General features: G+C 45.3%; 1 protein-coding gene across 4 annotated transcripts in view; it reads left to right on the top strand.

Moving 5' to 3' along the window:
* The window catches only part of LOC110505771 (phosphatidylinositol 4-phosphate 5-kinase type-1 gamma), an 82,929-nt gene that overhangs the window by 42,692 nt on the left and 19,812 nt on the right, over positions 1–20,425 (top strand). For all 4 annotated transcript variants that reach the window (XR_005040202.1, XM_036966021.1, XM_036966107.1 and 1 more), the window contains exons 6-12: positions 3,542–3,694; positions 8,890–9,189; positions 9,579–9,778; positions 9,908–9,991; positions 10,799–10,847; positions 19,816–19,900; positions 20,200–20,361. Coding sequence is in view for 3 of the 4 variants with exons in the window: in XM_036966021.1 (XP_036821916.1) it covers positions 3,542–3,694; positions 8,890–9,189; positions 9,579–9,778; positions 9,908–9,991; positions 10,799–10,847; positions 19,816–19,900; positions 20,200–20,361 (1,033 nt within the window). In the remaining variant the exon portion in view is untranslated. The remainder of the gene's footprint in view (positions 1–3,541; positions 3,695–8,889; positions 9,190–9,578; positions 9,779–9,907; positions 9,992–10,798; positions 10,848–19,815; positions 19,901–20,199; positions 20,362–20,425) is intronic.

Genomic DNA, 20,425 nt, shown 5'->3' with positions numbered 1-20,425 from the left:
CAAAACCTAGGAAGAAACCTAGAGAGGAACCAGGCTATGTGGGGTGGCCAGTCCTCTTCTGGCTGTGCCGGGTGGAGATTATAACAAAACATGGTCAAGATGTTCAAATGTTCATAAATGACCAGCATGGTCGAATAATAATAAGGCAGAATAGTTGAAACTGGAGCAGCAGCACAGTCAGGTGGACTGGGGACAGCAAGGAGTCATCATGTCAGGTATTCCTGGGGCATGGTCCTAGGGCTCAGGTCCTCCGAGAGAGAGAAAGAAAGAGAGAATTAGAGAGAGCATATGTGGGATGGCCAGTCCTCTTCTGGCTGTGCCGGGTGGAGATTATAACAGAACATGGCCAAGATGTTCAAATGTTCATAAATGATCAGCATGGTCGAATAATAATAAGGCAGAACAGTTGAAACTGGAGCAGCAGCACAGCCAGGTGGACTGGGGACAGCAAGGAGTCATCATGTCAGGTAGTCCTGGGGCATGGTCCTAGGGCTCAGGTCCTCCGAGAGAGAGAAAGAGAGAAGGAGAGAATTAGAGAACGCACACTTAGATCTGTATTCACCTGTATTTTGGGAGTTTCTCCCATTCTTCTCTGCAGATCCTCTCAAGGTTTGTCAGGTTGGATGGGGAGTGTTGCTGCACAGCTATTTCCAGGTCTCTCCAGAGATGTTAGATCAGGTTCTCCAAGCTCTGGCTGGGCCACTCAAGGACATTCAGAGATTTGTCCCGAAGCCACTCCTGTGTTGTCTTGGCTGTGTGCTTAGGGTTGTTGTCCTGTTGGAAGGTGAACCTTAAACCCCAGTTTGAGGTCCTGAGCGCTCTGGAGCAGGTTTTCATCAAGGATCTCTCTGTACTTTTCTCCGTTCATCTTTGCCTCAATCCTGACTCGTCTCCCAGTCCAAACATCCCCATAGCGTGATGCTGCCTCCATCATGCTTCACCGTAGGGATGGTGCCAGGTTTTCTCCAGACATGATGCTAGACATTCAGGCCATAGAGTTCAACCTTGGTTTCATCAGACCAGAGAATTTTGCTATTCATGGTCTGAGAGTCTTTAGGTGCCTTTTACTGAAGAGTGGCTTCCTTCTAGCCACTACATAAAAGCCTAATTGGTGGAGTGCTGCAGAGATGGTTGTCCCATCTCCACAGAGGAACTCTAGAGCTCTGTCAGAGTGACCATCGGGTTCTTGGTCACCTCCCTGACCAAGGCCCTTCTCCCCTGATTGCTCAGTTTGACCGGGCGGCCAGCTCTAGGAAGAGTCTTGGTGGTTCCAAACTTCTTCAATTTAAGAATGATAGAGGCCATTGTCTTCTTAGGGAACTTTGATGCTGCAGAAATGTTTTGGTACCCTTCCCCAGATCTGGGGCTCCCGAGTGGTGCAACTGTCTAAGGCACTGCATCTCCGTGCAAGAGGCGTCACTGCAGTCCCTGGTTTGAATCCAGGTTGCATCACATCCGGCCGTGATTGGAAGTCCCATAGGGCGGCACACAATTGGCGCAGCGTCATCCGGATTTGGCCGGGGTTGGCCATCATTGTAAATAAGAATTTGTTCTTAACAGACTTGCCTAGTTAAATTAAATAAATAAATCAAATCTGTGCCTTGACACAATCCTGTCTCAGAGCTCTACGGACAATTCCTTTTGATCTCATGACTTGGTGTTTGCTCTGACATGTACTGTCAACTGTGTAACCTTGTATAGGCAGGTGTGTGCCTTTCCAAATCATGTCCAATCAATTGAATTTACCACAGTTGGACTCCAATCAAGTTGTAGAAACATCTCAAGGATGATCAGTGGAAACAGGATACACCTGAGCTCAATTTCGAGTCTCATAGCAAAGGGTCTGAATACTTATGTAAATAAGGTATTTCTGTTTGTTTTTTTATATACATTTACAAAAATGTCTAAACCTGTTTTCACTTTGTCATTAAGGGCGATTGTGTGTAGATTGCTGAGGAAATTGTTTTCTTTAATCCATTTCAGAATAAGGCTGTAAAATGTGGAAGATGTCAAGGGGTCTGACTACTTTCTGACTGCACTGTACCTCTGATTATTGTGTGTGTGTGTGTGTATACTTGTCGGAGTAGGATACATACATGTCCTTGTGTGTGTTTCGATATGCCATAATAATGCAGTCAAAGTGTGTGTGTGTGAGTGTGACAGGCACAGCGTCACCCCTCATGGCCCTTGTCACGTTGTTTCAGTCTTGCTTGACTGGCTGTGTGTGTTCGTCTGAACATGCCCCTCCTGCCTTCTAGACGATATGATTATACAACTGCCTGTGTTTTTAGGATGCTGTCATGCTCCTGTGTGTATTAGGTGTCTGTCTCCCTCTGAGGGTCTGCATTTATTGTGTGTGTGTGTGTGTGTGTGTGTGTGTGTGTGTGGCCCTGGGTGTGTGTGCAGTGTTCCTGCCTCAGTGATTAATCACAGTGCCTGGAGCTCAAGCTCTCTGCACTCAGGGTCTTGCTCTCCCTTCCTTCCTGCCTCACTGTCTCTCTCTCTTTCTCTTCACTCTTTCTCCCTTCCTCCATTCTCATCTTTCTCTGTTTATTTCTTTCTCTCTTTCCCCTCTCCCCTTCTTTCTTTCTCTCATTTTCACTCTCCTTCCTCTCTCTTGTGCTCTCTCTCTCCCTGCTCTTATCTTCCCCTCCTCTTGTCATCCCCTATTCCCCATACTGTCTGATTGGGATACGCCTGCAAGAAGGGATGATTCATCAGGCTGTGCATTTCAGAGGGTGATGGATTGTGGTGAAACAATTAAAAGCTTAATATCTAACCCCCAAAAGTTATTTGTTTTCAATCTGACAATTTATAATTTCAGTTGGTTAAAAGCTCTGAAAAAATACAATCTGTCACTGTGTGGTGTGTGTGTGGCCCTTTATCCCACAGCCTGCTGCCCACTCCCTCCCTCTCAGTCCAGGCCTGCTGTCATCAGTGAGCAGCACAGCAGGCTCTGTAGCACCCTGACTGGGAGTGTGATCTCCCCCACCAGACAGGCAGGCACCCCGGCACGCCTGGAGAGAGACTGGGAAGAAAATCAGGAGAGACAGGAGGGGCAGGGAGGGTTGGAGAGAATGAGAGACAGGGAGGGTTGGAGAGACAGGGAGGGTTGGAGAGAATGAGGAGATTTTGGGAGAGGGAGAGATGAGCAAATAAATACTATGTGGATGAATAGGGATATTGGGCAGGAAGAAGAACAGAATAGGGAGGGTAAGAGGAGAAACGGTATGCAGAGAGGAGGAGGGCCACAGAAGGGTTGGGTTGAGGAGAGGGGGCAGGTATAAGAAGGATGGGTAGAGATGGTTAGGCCAGACGAGGTCTGGTGGAGAGGTTAGGTCAAGGAGGAGACGGGATGAGTCACTGCTCCTCCCTGAGTGTGCAGCAGTCTAGAAGCTCCACAGCACACACATACCTCTGATTAGTGTGTGTGATGTGTGTCTCTGTGTATGTATACTTGTCGGAGTGCATGTTTGTACTTGTGTGTGTTTCAATATGCAAAAATAATGCAGTCAAAATGTATGTGTCTGTGTGTCTGCAGTACTCCCTGTGTAACGAGCCCCTGATTGAGTTGTCCAACCCCGGGGCCAGTGGCTCTGTGTTCTACCTGACCAAGGACGATGAGTTCATCATCAAGACCGTTATGCACAAGGAGGCCGAGTTTCTACAGAAGCTGCTGCCTGGCTACTACATGGTGAGATATGACCCCACACACTCACAATACACACACACACACACACACACACACACACACACACTGCATCATTCCACTCACTCACATACTACTCACAAGAGGCAATCGTTTCTGATGAATCGCACATCTCGTCGGTCCTTATCACGTATTGGCTATTGCAGCAGATGACCACACGGGTTCCACTCCTATCAGCTAAAAACAAGAAGTGGCTCCACTGGACAATTGAGGAGTGGAAAAACATTTCCTGATTAATCCCTGTTCCTGTTGCGTCAGGATTTGGGATAAACAGCATGGGTCCATGGCCCCATTTTTTTTTTCACCTTTATTTAACTAGGCAAGTCAGTTAAAAACAAATTCTTATTTTCAATGACGGCCTAAGAACAGTGGGTTAACTGCCTGTTCAGGGGCAAAACGACAGATTTGTACCTTGTCAGTTCAGAGGTTTGAACTTGCAACCTTCCGGTTACTAGTCCAACGCTCTAACCACTAGGCTATCCTGCCTGGTGTCAGCAGTACAGGCTGGTGGTGTAATGGTGTTGGGAATGTTTTCCTGGCACACGTTAAGTCCCTTGATACCAAATGAGCAAAGTTCAGGCTGTTCTGGAGGCAAAGCAGGTCCGACCAGGTACTAGTGTATGTCCATGTTTCTATTTTAGATTTCTATTTTCCATGGGAATAAGCTTGTGTATATTCATGTACTAACAGGCATGGAAACCGAGCAGGAATTTACCCACGTTTGAAGGGAAATGTCCTCAAGCATTAGTATATGACAACAGGAAGACATTTACACTGACCTTTTCCACCATTTTGGCTCCAGACCATTGCAGTTACACGATTCCAATGGGTGTTAGGTGTGCGTGCTAATGAGCCATGAGGGATTGTGAGCCATGCGGGTTCACTGTGGCCTGAGGCCATAGCAGACTGAGACTAAGACTGAGGCACATAGTGGGGACAGGCAGGCAGGCACACACACAGAGAGGCAGTAGAACAGCTCTACACGTCTGCTGACAGGACTGGGTTGGGCTGGGGGCCTGATGTAAGACATGGTGATGTAACAAACGTCAGTGCCACCCCCTCACACTTGTTTTCCACTCTCTCATGGCATCATTCTACATGCCTGTTTTCCCCCCATACTTTTGTAATTAGCAATGCCAAGCTCGATTCTCTGTCATGCTTTCACTTGCTCTTACTCTCTCTCTCCCTCTCACATCCCAGTACACCACTCTTTTATTGCATGCTTTAAAATGACCTTATTTGTATATTTTTTTAAAAACATTTTTTGGGAATGTGGAATTTGGAATCTCTTACTCTCTCTCTCCCTCTCACATCTCTTACTCTCTCTCACCCTCTCTCATCTCTTACTCTCTCTCTCCCTCATCTCCTACTCTCTCTCACCCTCTCTCATCTCTTACTCTCTCTCTCCCTCATCTCCTACTCTCTCTCACCCTCTCACATCTCTTTCTTTTTCTCTCCCTCTCGCATCTTTCTTTTTCTCTCCCTCTCACATCTTGCTTACGAGCCTGCTGCTGCCTGTCACCGCTCAGTCAGACTGCTCTATCAAATCATAGACTTAATTATAATATAATAACACACAGAAATACGAGCCTTAGGTCATTAATATGGTCAAATCCGGAAACTATCATTTCGAAAACAACGTTTATTATTTCAGTGGAATACGGAACCGTTCCGTATTTTATCTAACGGGTGGCATCCCTAAGTCTACATATTCCTGTTACATTGCACAACCTTCAATGTTATGTCATAATTACGCAAAATTCTGGCAAATTAATTACGGTCTTTGTTAGGAAGAAATGGTCTTCACACAGTTCGCAACGAGCCAGGCGGCCCAAACTGCTGCATATACCCTGACTCTGTTGGACAGAACGCAAGATAAGTGACACAATTTCCCTAGTTAAAAGAAATTCATGTTAGCAGGCAACATTAACTAAATATGCAGGTTTAAAAATACATACTTGTGTATTGATTTTAAGAAAGGCGTTGATGTTTATGGTTAGGTACACATTGGTGCAACGACAGTGCTTTTTTCACGAATGCGCTTGTTAAATCACCCGTTTGGTGAAGTAGGCGATGATTCAGTGATAAATTAACAGGCACCACATCGATTATTTGCAATGCAGGACAAGCTAGGTAAACTAGTAATATCATCATCCATGTGTTGTTAACTAGTGATTATGTTAAGATCGTTTTTTATAAGATATGTTTAATGCTAGCTAGCAACTTACCTTGGCTCCTTGCTGCACTCGCATAACAGGTAGTCAGCCTGCCACGCAGTCTCCTTGTGGAGTGCAATGTAATCAGCCATAATCAGTGTCCAAAAATGCAGATTACTGATTATTATGAAAACTTGAAATCGGCCCTAATTAAATCGGCCATTCCTATTAATCGGTCGACCTCTACTCTCTATCCCCCTCTTTCATCCCCTGCTTTCTCTCTCATGTGTCTCTCTCTTGTTGACTTGTCAGCGCTGTTCCCTCCACTCAGGGACAGAGGGGGCATGTGTTGCTGGATGATGGGAATTCACTCCCTCTGTTTCTTTCCGTCTCTCGCTTTCTTGGTCTCATGCCCCCAGTCTGTCTCTCTTGTGAAGATCACTGGCTGTGGCCTAAAAGCCTGAAGGCCTTATTGCTTGCTGTTGGAGCCCTGTGACCCCTCCGGCCCCCTCCTTCCTCTGTCTCTCTCTCTGTCTCTTCCCGTCTCTCTCCCTCCTCTCTCTCTCTGTGTGTCTGCCAGGAGTTGCACTCTTTGAGTGGATAAGAAGCTGGCTCCTGGTAATTACTTTAATGGGATTCTGTCATTACTTTTAATATTTAAGGAACGTGTGTTGCTTAGCTAACCTCACTTATTTGGGTTGACTACTTAAATATTTAAAGCAGAGTGATGATAAGGAGATAGTTTTACGAAATTGTGAATGAGGTTAGTTTAAACATCTCGTACTTTGCGTTACTGCTTTTGGTATTTTTTGGCTACCCTTGTGTTGTGAATATTTTGCAGGGGTGAGGTTGGTTTGGTTGTGAGGAATCATGTGGTACTGTGACGAGGCTGGCCTTACTCAATCACCTAAATGGATACTTTGGGATTTTGGCAATGAGGATACCATTTTTATGTTTCTGCGTGCAGTATGAAGTTGCTAACTAGCATCAGTGCAATGACTGAAAGTATCTGCTAGGTAGCATGCTAGTAGATACCCATAGACTTCCAGTCATTACATCCTTGAAACTAGACACAGAGACATAACTCCCAAGTGGCGCAGAGGTCAAAGGCACTGCATCTCAGTGCTAGAGGCGTCACTACAAATCCTGGTTTAATCCCTGGCTGTATCACAACCGGCTGTGATTGGGAGTCCCATAGGGCGGCGCACAATTGGCCCACCGTTGTTAGGGTTCGGCCAGGGTAGACCGTCATTGTAAAATAAGATTTTGTTCTTAATTTGGGATAGGGGACAGCATTTTCACTTTTGGATGAATAGCGTGCCCAGAGTGAACTGCCTCCTACTCAGTCCCAGATGCTAATATATGAATATTATTAGTAGTATTGGATAGAAAACACTCTGAAGTCTCTAAAACTGTTTGAATGATGTCTGTGAGTATAACAGAACTCACATGGCAGGCAAAAACCTGAGAAAAAAATCCAAACAGGAAGTGGGAAATCTGAGGTTTGTAGTTTTTGAACTCGCCCCTATCAAATACACAGTGTGATATGAGTTATTTTGCACTTCCTAGGGCTTCCACAGGCTGATCATGTGAAGGGGGGCCTGATGGGAGCTGTTTGACTAAGAGGTCTGCCTACAGCCTCGTTCTCAGTCACGCGCTTTCACTTGAGAGGTAGCTCTCGTTCCATTGCTTTTCTACAGACAATGGAATTATTTGGTTGGAACATTATTGAACTTTTATGATAACAACATCCTAAAGATTGATTCTATACTTAGTTTGACAAGTTTCTTCGACCTGTAATATAACTTTTTGTACGTTTCGTCCGAATGGACCAGATCGCGCTTTTGGATTTGTTTACCAAACGCCCTAACAAAAGAAGCTATTGGACATAAATGGACATAAATTATGGACATTATCGAACAAAACAAGCATTTCTTGTGGAACTGCGATTCCTGGGAGTGCGTTCTGATGAAGATCATCAAAGGTAAGTGAATATTTATAATGCTATTTATGAATAATGTTGACTACCCAACATGGCGGATATTTATCTTGCTGGTTTGGGCTCTGAGCGCCGTTCTCAGATTATGCTTTTTCTGACAGGTTTTTTAAATCTGACACAGCGGTTGCATTAAGGAGAAGTGTATCTAAAGTTCCATGTATAATAGTTGTATTTTCATCAACATTTATTATGAGTGTTTCTGTGAATTCATGTGTCTCTCTGCAATATCACTGCATGTTTTGGAACTACTGAACGTAACACGCCAATGTAAAATAAGATTTTTGGATATAAATATGAACTTTACCGAACAAAACATACATATATTGTGTAACATGAACTCCTATGAGTGCCATATGATGAAGATCATCAAATGTTAGTGATTAATTTTATCTCTATTTGTGCTTTTTGTGACTCCTCTCTTTGGCTGGAAAAATGAGTTAGTGATGACCTAACTTAATCATTTGTGGAGCTTTCGCTGTAAAGCATTTTTGAAATCAGATAATGTGGCTGGATTAACGAGAATTTTATATTTCAAATGGTGCCTAACACTTGTATGTTTGAGAAATTTGATTTATGAGATTTCTGTTGATTTGTATTTGGCGCCCTGCAATTTCATTGGCTGTTGGCGAGGGGTTCCGCTAGCGGAACGGGGTAAATAAAGGTTAAATAACATTTGTATCCATGAGTTAATCGGACTCTAGGGAAGTAGATAAAGGGCCTCATTGCCAAAATCCTGAAATATCCATTTAAAAAGGCTTAAAAACAAAGACTGAGATAAAAACTGTTCAAAATTATTGTATTTATTGCCTTTCCAGATCAAGTTAAAACCATAAAAAAAACTGTGGCTCACATAGCTCCCAAACATTGCAGGCACATCTATTTTAAAGAGCAGGTTACCTAATTACCAGGGTTAAAATGAAAGGTACCAAATCATGGAGTGTTTTCTTCAAAACTATCCTGTGCTGTTGGTAATGTTGGTATTTTTCTTACTGAATCTTTCTCTCTCTTTTCCTCCCTCTCTCCAGAACCTCAACCAGAACCCTCGTACCCTGCTCCCCAAGTTCTTCGGCCTGTACTGCATCCAGTCTGGCGGTAAGAACATCCGCATGGTGGTCATGAACAACGTTCTACCGCGCGCCGTCCGCATGCACCTCAAGTTCGACCTGAAGGGCTCCACGTACAAACGCTGTGCCTCCAAGAAGGAGAGACAGAAGGCCAAGCCCACCTTCAAAGACCTGGACTTCATGCAGGACCTGCAGGATGGCCTGATGCTGGACCAGGATATGTACAGCGCTCTGGTCAAGACACTGCAGAGAGACTGTCTGGTGAGGAAAACAAGCCAGGTTTAGGACCCATTGCTATCAGGGTTTAAATTACACATTGACGTAATTTTTTACTTAGCATCTACAGTTGAGGGCACTAAAAAGTTACTTGCTGCAGCAAGGTATATTATTAATATTGTCAATTCCTTTGACGTCGAGCAGCAAGTTATTAATTAAATACATTTCTGAAATATGCCCCTGACTGTGCAGTTACATCCCCTGTGAAGCAAATGTTTTATACTACGCTGCAGGACAGGTTAACTTTTTAATAACCCCATTTGTAATAGAAAAGATCATTGAGAAGGATCCCATTGACGTGTGGACCAATCATAGGGCTCATAGGCCTGGCACAGTCCTATAACTGAAACCTATAAATCTGTGTCTATTTCCAGGTGCTGGAGAGCTTTAAGATCATGGACTACAGCTTGCTGCTGGGGGTCCATAACATCGACCAGGCAGAGCGGGAGCAGCAGATGGAGGGAGGAGAGAAGGATGAGAAGAGGCCCGTGGCCCAGAAGGCCCTCTACTCCACCGCCATGGAGTCCATCCAGGGAGGGGCCGCCTGCGGAGAGTCTATTGACACCGATGACACGTGAGTGACTGACCTGTGACCGGCTGGGGTGTTTGAGTGTTGCTAGCTGTCTCCTTGTAGCTCTCTCTACCCTCTCTGTTTGTCAGTGCCACTCTTTGTGTCTGACTATCTCTTCATGTTTGTCTGTAGGATGGGCGGCATCCCAGCAGTCAACGGGAAAGGAGAGCGTCTACTCCTCTACATCGGAATCATCGACATCCTGCAATCCTACAGGTATTCACAAATATCATACAGAATCGTGTTCATTAGGTCACATTGTAGCAAAATGTTTTGGAACGGAAATTAAAACAAACTTTTCTTATTGGACAAGTTCGGGTAGTCCCTATCTGTAGCAGTATATTTTTTTTTATCTTTGGTGCATAATAAATGTGACCCAGGTAACTATATTATAACTCATTCAGTCACTATCTGTCTCGTAGAATCAGCCTGCCAGCATCATAAGATGATCAAATATTCAGCCTCCATCAGCGTATAAAGCAACAGCCTGTAGCGTGGCTGGTTGACGCTGTTTATATTTGTCTCTGTGACCTTAACCCCCTAAGGTCAATGTCTGCGCCCCCGTGAAAATCTAATTAGCATAATACAAACATCGAAAAATCAAAAACATTTATGGAAGTATATATGGAGACTATTTAGTGACAGAAATAAGGGGTTCAATACATGTCTCAGATATAGGACAGACACTTCAGAACAAATTACCTTTAGATGTTTTTTGGTGGGGACTATCTGTTGTTCCATGTAGTGAATGTGTTATTCAATGCATTTCTACGGGCTAATAGCAGTAAGGCCAAATAAACATTTTCATCAAATCATTTTTGTATATATTTTTTGGATACTTCAAAGGGTCTAAACATTCAAAATCAAATAGCAAAATGATCCTTGGTATGACCTTCTTAAAACAATTCCATATCGCTTAGTAGTACCCCCACCCCTACTCCGACTTAGACAGGGCTTAGACTAACGGGTTAATCGATTTTTAATACCAAACGTTTGGAGTGTTGTGTCTCTTTCCGGCTCCAGGTTAATAAAGAAACTGGAGCACACGTGGAAGGCTTTGGTTCACGATGGGGTGAGTTTAACCTTCATAATGAGCCTTCTTTATTTGTATTTCCTAGTGCAGTCAGTCTGGGCTATGTAATCATATCTGAGCTCTTTATGAACACAGTCATTAACAATATACAGTGCCTTCGGGAACGTATTCACACCCCTTGACCTTTTTCACATTTTGTTACGTTTCAGCCTTATTCTAAAATGTATTAAATAGTTTTTTCCCCCTCATCAATCTACAAACAATACCTCATAATGACAAAGTGTCACGCCCTGACCATAGTTTACTTTGTATTTTCTATGTTTTGATTGGTCAGGGTGTGATCTGAGTGGGCATTCTATGTTTCATGTCTTGTTTGTCTATTTCTATGTTCAGCCTGATATGGTTCTCAGTCAGAGGCAGGTGTTCGTCATTGTCTCTGATTGGGAACCATATTTAGGTAGCCTGGGTTTCACTGTGTGTTTGTGGGTGATTGTTCCTGTCTATGTGTTTTTCACCAGATAGGCTGTTTAGGTTTTCGTTACGTTCATCACGTTCTTTATTTTTGTAGTGTTTGCATTGATTCGTGTTTTACGTTTGTTCATTAAAACATGGATCGCAATCTACATGCTGCATTTTGGTCCGACTCTCCTTCACATATAGAAAACCGTTACAGAATCACCCACCACAAAGGGACCAAGCAGCGTGTCAACAGGCAGGAACAGCCCAAAGTGGAGTACAGTATGGACTATACTTCTTGGGAGGAGATAGACAGGTGGGCGGTCGACCCAGGGAGAGTGCCGGAGCCCGCCTGGGATTCGATGGAGCAGTGCGCGGAAGGATATAGGAGAATGGAGTTTGCGAAGCAAGCAAGGCGGCGCGGACGGAGGCCCCATAGTCAGCCCCAAAAATTTCTTGGGGGGGGGCTCAGGGAGAGTGTGGCAGAGTCAGGAGCCAGACCTGAGCCAACTCTCCCTGTTTATCGTGAGGAGCCAAGGAGGAGACCAGAGCCGGTGTTGGAGGTGAGCGAAACAGAGACTGTGAAGGAGTTAATGGGGAAATTGGAGGAGAGAGAAATGAGGGAGTTGCTGTGTTGGTGTTTTAAACATGGAATTCGCCCGACGGAGCGTGTCGGGGATTTGATGGCACCTGGGTCAGCGCTCCATACTCGTCCTGAGGTGCGTGTTAGTCGGCTGGTGAAGATGGTGCCAGTCTCACGTACCAGGCCTCCTGTGCACCTCCCTAGCCTTGCACGTCCTGTGCCAGCACCGCTCTCAAGATCTCCAGTACGCCTTCACGGTCTAACCCATCCTGTGCCACCTCCACACCCCAGCCCTCCGGTAGCAGCTCCCCGCACCAGGCTTCCTGTGCGTGTCCTCGGCCCAGTACCACCAGTGCCAGCACCACGCATCAGGCCTACAGTGCGCCTCGCCTGTCCAGCGCTGCCAGAGCCTCCCTCCTCTTCAGCGCTGTCGGAGTCTCCCGCCTGTTTAGCGCTGTCAGAGCTTTCCGCCTCTACAGCGCTGCCGGAGTCTCCCGCCTGTTCGGAACTGCCAGTTTGCAAGGAGCTGCCAGTTTGCAAGGAGCTGCCAGTCTGTAAGGAGCTGCCAGTCTGTATGGAGCTGCCAGTCTGTATGGAGCTGCCAGTCTGCATGGAGCTGCCAGTCTGCATGGAGCTGCCAGTCTGCAAGGAGCTGCCAGTCTGCAAGGAGCCGCCAGAGCTGCCTTTCTGCAGGATGCCGCCAAAGCTGCCAGTCTGCAAGGAGCCGCCAGAGCTGCCAGTCTGCAAGGAGCCGCCAGAGCTGCCAGTTAGCATGGAGCAGCCAGAGCCGCCAGTCAGCATGGAGCAGCCAGGGCCGCCAGTCAGCATGGAGCAGCCAGGGCCGCCAGTCAGCATGGAGCAGCCAGGGCCGCCAGTCAGCATGGAGCAGTCAGTCAGCATGGAGCAGCCGGAGCAGCCAGTCAGCATGGAGCAGCCGGAGCAGCCAGTCAGCATGGAGCAGCCGGAGCAGCCAGTCAGCATGGAGCAGCCAGAGCTGCCAGTCAGCATGGAGCAGCCAGTCAGCATGGAGCAGCCAGAGCTGCCAGTCAGCATGGAGCAGCCAGTCAGCACGGAGCAGCCAGAGCTGTCAGTCAACCAGACTCTTCCAGATCTGCCAGTCGACCAGACTCTTCCAGATCTGCCAGTCGACCAGACTCTTCCAGATCTGCCAGTCGTCCAGACTCTTCCAGATCTGCCAGTCGACCAGACTCTTCCAGATCTGCCAGTCGACCAGACTCTTCCAGATCTGCCAGTCGACCAGACTCTTCCAGATCTGCCAGTCGACCAGACTCTTCCAGATCTGCCAGTCGACCAGACTCTCCCAGATCCGCCAGTCGACCAGATTCTTCCAGATCTGCTAGTCGACCAGGATCTGCTGAAACCGCCAGCCAGCCAGGTTCTGGTAGTTTCTACTACCTGCCTGGGCTTCCTCTCAGTGCTGAGCTTCTTCTCAGTGCTGAGCTTCCTCTCAGTGCTGAGCTACCCATCTGTCCCGAGTTACCTCTGTCCTGAGCTGTCCCTCTGTCCCATGTTATCATTGTGGTGGGTAACCTATTTAGGGACGTTTAGGAGGGGGATTAAAACTGTCATGGAGTGGGGTCCACGTCCAGCGCCAGAGCCGCCACCGCGGACAGATGCCCACCCAGACCCTCCCCTATAGGTTCAGGTTTTGCGGCCGGAGTCCGCACCTTGGGGGGGGGGGGGGTACTGTCACGCCCTGACCATAGTTTACTTTGTATTTTCTATGTTTTGATTGGTCAGGGTGTGATCTGAGTGGGCATTCTATGTTTCATGTCTTGTTTGTCTATTTCTATGTTCAGCCTGATATGGTTCTCAGTCAGAGGCAGGTGTTCGTCATTGTCTCTGATTGGGAACCATATTTAGGTAGCCTGGGTTTCACTGTGTGTTTGTGGGTGATTGTTCCTGTCTATGTGTTTTTCACCAGATAGGCTGTTTTAGGTTTTCGTTACGTTCATCACGTTCTTTATTTTTGTAGTGTTTGCATTGATTCGTGTTTTACGTTTGTTCATTAAAACATGGATCGCAATCTACATGCTGCATTTTGGTCCGACTCTCCTTCACATATAGAAAACCGTTACACAAAGCATAAACAGGTTTTTAGAAATGTTTGTGAATTTATTAAAAATTAAAAACTGATATTACATTCATAAGTATATGGGCCGGCAGGGTAGCCTAGTGGTTAGAATGTTGGACTAATAACCGAAAGGTTTCAAGTTCAAGTCCCCGAGCTGACAAGGTACAAATCTGTCGTTCTGCCCCTGAACAGGCAGTTAACCCACTGTTTCTAGGTAGTCATTGAAAATAAGAATTTGTTCTTAACTGACTTGCCTAGTTAAATAAAGATAAAATAAAAGTATTCAGACAATTTACTCAGTAATTTGTTGAAGCACTTTTTGCAGCGATTAAATCATTGAGTCTTATTGGGTATGACGCTACAAGCTTGGCACACCTTTTTTGGGGTAGTTTCTCCCATTCTTCTCTGCAGATTCTCTCAAGCTCTGTCAGGTTGGATGGGGAGCATCAGAGTCTTGTCCCGAGTCCACTCCTGTGTTGTCTTGGCTGTGTGCTTAGGGTTGTTGTCCTGCTTGAAGGTGAACCTTCACCCCCAGTCTGAGGACCTGAGTGCTCCTGAGCAGGTTTTCATCAAGGACCTCTCTGTACTTTGCTCCGTTCATCTTTGCCTCGATCCTGACTAGTCTTCCAGTCCATGCAGCTGAAAAACATACCCACAGCATGATGCTGCCACCACCATGCTTCACCGTAGAGATGGTGCCAGGTTTCCTCCAGACGTATCGCTTGGCATTCATGCCGAAGAGTTCAATCTTGGTTTCATATTTGGCAAACTCAAAGCGGGCCTTTTACTGAGGAGTGGCTTCCGTCTGATTGGTGGAGTGCTGCAGAGATGGCTGTCCTTCTGGAAGGTTCTCCCATCTCCACAGAGGAACTCTAGAACTCTGTCAGTGACCATCGAGTTCCTTGTCACTTGCCCGACCAAGGCCCTTCTCCACCGATTGCTCAGTTTGGTCGTACGACCAGCTCTAGGAAGAGTCTTGGTGGTTCCAAACGTCTTCCATTTAAGAATGATGGTGGCCACTGTGTTATTGGGGACCTTCAATGCTGAAGAAATGTTTTGTTTCCCTTTCCCAGATCTGCGCCTCAACACAATTCTGTCTGAGTTTTACGGACAATTTCTTCGACCTCATGGCTTGGTTTTTGCTCTGACATGCTCTGTCAACTGTGGGACCTTATATAGACAGCTGTGTGCCTTTCGAAGTCATGTCCAATCAATTGAATTTACCACAGGTGGACTCCAATCAAGTTGTAGAAACATCTCAAGGATGATCAATGGAAACAGGATGCACCTGAGCTCCTAGTCCTGTTTGACAGACAGCTTTACTCCAGCTCCTCACAGACAGACAGGTGTGCAGACTATTGGAGATTTGACCTGTTGTGCGGTTTTAATGATTCAACAGCAAGCCACCGTCTGTTTCGTCCCCCTCTCTCTGTCTGGGTTCTGAGTACTCTATACTCTGACCTTGAGGTTACTGCCATTCTTTCCCCTCATGCATTTATTGATGAAGTCACAGCTATACAGACAGGTTGCTACTGTGCAGAAGCAGGGTTGTGTGTGTGTGTGTGTGTGTGTGTGTGTGTGTGTGTGTGTGTGTGTGCGCGTGTGCGTGCGTGCGTGACCTCCTTAGTGAATCTGTCCAGTACACGTGTACTCAGGGACACAATAAGAGCCTCTTCTCCTCATCATCCCCCTCTCCATCACTAACATATCTTCTGACCTCAAGCACCTCAGCCTCCCCATTTCTCTCAGACATCAGCTTCATGCTGCTCATAATATACAGTGTTTTTAGAAAGTATTCATACCCCTTGACTTATTCCCCCCAAAATGTGTTTTTCTCACCCATCTACACACAATACCCCGTAATGACAAAGTGAAACCATGTTTTTAGAAATATTTGTAAATGTATTGACAATCAAATATAGAAATATCGAATTTACAGACAGTTGAAGTCGGAGGTTTACATACACCTTATCCAAATACATTTAATTCCTGGCATTTAATCCAAGTAAAAATTATCTGACTTAGGTCAGTAAGGATAACTTCTTTATATTAAGAATGTGAAATGTCAGAATAATAGTAGAGAGAATTATTTATTTCAGCTTTTATTTCTTTCATCACATTCCCAATGGGTCAGAAGTTTACATACATTCAATTAGTATTTGGTAGCATTGCCTTTAAATGGTTTGACTTGGGTCAAACGTTTCGGGTAGACTTCCACAAGCTTCCCGCAATAAGTTGGGTGAATTTTGGCCCATTCCTCCTGACAGAGGAGGTTTGTAAGGCCTCCTTGCTCGCACACACTTTTTCAGTTCTGCCTACAAATTTTCTATGGGATTAAGGTCAGGGCTTTGTGATGGCCACTCCAATACCTTGACTTTGTTGTCCTTAAACCATTTGCCACAACTTTGTAAGTATGTTTGGGGTCATTGTCCATTTGGAAGACCTATTTGCGACCAAGCCTTGAGATGTCTTGAGATGTTGTTTCAATATATCCACATATTTTTTTATGGCGGTTTTGGAGCAGTGGCTTCTTCCTTGCTGAGCGACCTTTCGGGTTATGTCGATATAGGACTCATTTTACTGTGGATATAGATACTTTTGTACCTGTTTCCTCCAGCATCTTCACAAGGTCCTTTGCTGTTGTTCTGGGATTAATTTGCACTTTTCACACCAAAGATCGTTCATCTCTAGGAGACCGAACGCGTCTCCTTCCTGAGCGCTATGACCGCTGCGTGGTCCCATGGTGTTTATACTTGCGTACTATTACTTGTACAGATGAACGTGGGATCTTCAGGCATTTGGAAACTTCTCCCAAGGATGAACCAGACTTGTGGGGGTCTATAATTTTTTTTCTGAGGTCTTGGCTGATTTCTTTTGGTTTTCCCATGATGTCAAATAAAGAGGCACTGAGTTTTAAGGTAGGCCTTGAAATCCATCCACAGGTACACCTCCAATTGACTCAAATGATGTCAATTAGCCTATCAGAAGCTTCTAAAGCCATGATATCATTTTCTGTAATTATTCAAGCTGTTTAAAGGCACAGTCAACTTAGTGTATGTAAACTTCTGACCCACTGGAATAGTGTTAATTATATGTCTGTAAACAATTTTTGGAAGAATTACTTGTGTCATGCACAAAGTAGATGTCCTAACCGACTTGCCAAAACTATAGTTTGTTAACAAGAGTCATTAAAACTAGTTTTTCAACCACTCCAACCTAAGTGTATGTAAACTTCCGACTTCAACTCTAAGTATTCACACCCCTGAGTCAATACTTTGTAGAAGCACCTTTAGAAGCAATTGCAGCTGTGAGTCTTTCTGAGTAAGTCTCTAAGAGCTTTCCACACCTGGATTGTGCAACATTTTCCCATTTGTTATTTTCTAAATTCTTCAAGGTCTGTCAATTTGGTTGTTGGTCATTGTTAGGCAACCATTTTCAGGTCTTGCCATAGATTTTCAAGTAGATTTAAGTCAAAACTGTAACTCGGAAACTCCGTAACATTCACTGTCTTCCTGGTAAGCAGCTCCAGTGTAGATTTGGTCTTGTGTTTTAGGTTATTGTCCTGCTGAAAAGTGAATTCATCTACCATTGTCTTTTGGAAAGCAGACTGAATCAGGTTTTCCTCTAGAATTTTGTCTGTCCTCCATTCCATTTGTTTTTTTATCCTGAAAAACTCCCCAGTCCTTAACGATTGCAAGCATACCCATAACATGATCAGCCACCACTACGCTTGAAAATATAGAGTGTGGTACTCAGTAATGTGTTTTATTGGATTTGCCCCAAACATAACACGTTGTATTCAGGACAAAAAGGTAATTGCTTTGCCACATGTTTTGCAGTATTGCCTTAGTGCCTTGTTGCAAACATGATTTAGAATGTTTGTATTCTTTAAAGGCTTCCTTTTTTTCACTCAATACCAGTTAGGTTAGTATTGTGGAGTAAATACAATGTTTGTCCAACCTCAGTTTTCTCCTATCACAGCCATTAATTAATAACTTCACCATGCTCAAAGGGATATTCAATGTCTGTTTTTTTCTGGGGGTTTTTACCCATCTACCATTGGTGCCCTTTACGAGGCATTAGAAAACCTCCATTGGTCTTAGTGGTTGAATCTGTGTTTGAAATTCCCTGCTCGACTGAGGGACCTTACAGATAAGTGTATGTGTGGGGTACAGAGATGAACACTATTAATCCATGCAGTCCATGCAACTTATTATGTGACTTATTAAGCAATGTTGTACTCCTGAACTTATTTAGGCTTGCCATAACAAAGGTGTTGAATACTTATTGACTCAAGACATTTGAGCTTTTCATGTTTTATTAATTTGTAAACATTTTGAAAAACATAATTCCACTTTGACATTATGGGGTATTGTGTGTAGGCCAGTGTCAAAAAATCAATATGTAATCAATTTTAAATTCAGTCTGTAACACAACAAAATGTGGAAAAAGTCAAGGGGTGTGAAAACTTTCTGACGGCACTGTAGAACTATTCTTTCTCGCTCTCTCCCCCCTGACATGGTTTAACAAGACTGTGACGTGTTGGGAAACCAGCATAATGACTGAGTAATGGGGTTATACCACGTCTCTCTCTCTCCCCCCTGACATGGTTTAACAAGACTGTGACGTGTTGGGAAACCAGCATAATGACTGAGTAATGGGGTTATACCACATCTCTCTCTCTCCCCCCTGACATGGTTTAACAAGACTGTGACGTGTTGGGAAACCAGCATAATGACTGAGTAATGGGGTTATACCACATCTCTCTCTCTCCCCCCTGACATGGTTTAACAAGACTGTGACGTGTTGGGAAACCAGCATAATGACTGAGTAATGGGGTTATACCACATCTCTCTCTCTCCCCCCTGACATGGTTTAACAAGACTGTGACGTGTTGGGAAACCAGCATAATGACTGAGTAATGGGGTTATACCACGTCTCTCTCTCTCCCCCCTGACATGGTTTAACAAGACTGTGACGTGTTGGGAAACCAGCATAATGACTGAGTAATGGGGTTATACCACATCTCTCTCTCTCCCCCCTGACATGGTTTAACAAGACTGTGACGTGTTGGGAAACCAGCATAATGACTGAGTAATGGGGTTATACCACGTCTCTCTCTCCCCCCCCTGACATGGTTTAACAAGACTGTGACGTGTTGGGAAACCAGCATAATGACTGAGTAATGGGGTTATACCACATCTCTCTCTCTCGGGGGTGTGTGCATGTGTGTTGAGCCAATGACAGCACAGCTTACAAAGTATATGTCTGTGATTGTTGTCATCCTGGGAGACTTGACTGGTGAATCCAGACCCTGACACCATGCTGCCCCAGCGGTCCCGCTCAGCCTCCACCACCACCACCTTAAAGACTGGCAGGGGCCTCCGGGGCCGAACCAGTATACTCCGGGCCAGGGGCTTGAGCAGCAGAGAGTTTAGAAGGGGCTCCAGGAGCATCAGGGTCTGGGGGAGAGGTGGAGGGTCGGGCAACAACAGCAGGAGTCTCTCACCCTCTCTTTCTGGGTCAGACTGAACCAAACACCCGAGTGTTGTGTGTCCTGTCCAGCCATGTGATCTTAGCCCACTGGTGCATGTGTAATGAGTTGGAGAGAGTGTGTGTCCTGGGTCGTTTGGCCTGTCCTACTCTAGAGAGAAAGGATGAATAAACTAGGCCATACAGTGAGGCGTGCAGCAACTAAGAATGGCCTCTCTCTGGAGAGATGGACTGTATTTAAAGTGAATGTGTTGTTCTCTCTTGCCCTCTTTCTTTGTCTCTCTCTCTCCCTCTCTCTTTCTCTCACTGTGTGTCTCTCTCTCTCCTGTTTTTGCTACCTCTCTCTCATTTGCTTTCTTTATCTTCCCATACCCCCCCAGGACACCGTATCAGTCCATCGGCCTGGCTTCTATGCAGACAGGTTCTTCAAATTCATGAGCAGCAATGTGTTCAAGAAGAGCTCCTGTGAGTAGACCAGACTAGACTACCAGTCAGACTGACACACACACGGTTCCAGGAAAACAAAGACCTGCTCAATTCACGTAGTGTTATGCTTGAGTCTTGGTTTTCAACTTGATGTATTTAAATTGATCTCTTTTGAATGATGTACTTTTTGGCTGCAAATCCTCTGTTATGTATTTTGTATTGGGAGGTGAAACATTATGAGGAAATATGAAAGATATTGAACACTCAAAAACACATAGGACTGTGTTCCCTTTGGTGGTAAGAGGACAAGTGATGTTATTTATCTGTGTGTTCCTCAGCCTTGAAGTCTTCTCCCATTAAGAAGGGTCGTGTGGGCCTGACGGTGCCTAAGTACACTGGCCCTGGAGCCGCCTGGTCAGCCAGCCAGTTGCCCTCGGAGGGAGACGATAACATATACGACCTGAGAGGAGCACGCAGCTTCCCCACGCTGGAGGACGAGGGTAGGGGACCTAGATTATATAAATACCCCCACCGTCAAATTCACACACTCCACATTCACGCAGC

This window comes from Oncorhynchus mykiss, chromosome 1 (assembly GCF_013265735.2).
Source record: "Oncorhynchus mykiss isolate Arlee chromosome 1, USDA_OmykA_1.1, whole genome shotgun sequence".
NCBI lineage: Eukaryota > Metazoa > Chordata > Actinopteri > Salmoniformes > Salmonidae > Oncorhynchus > Oncorhynchus mykiss.
The sequence above is the reverse complement of the archived record's forward strand: the minus strand, read 5'-3'. Positions and strand labels throughout refer to the sequence as shown.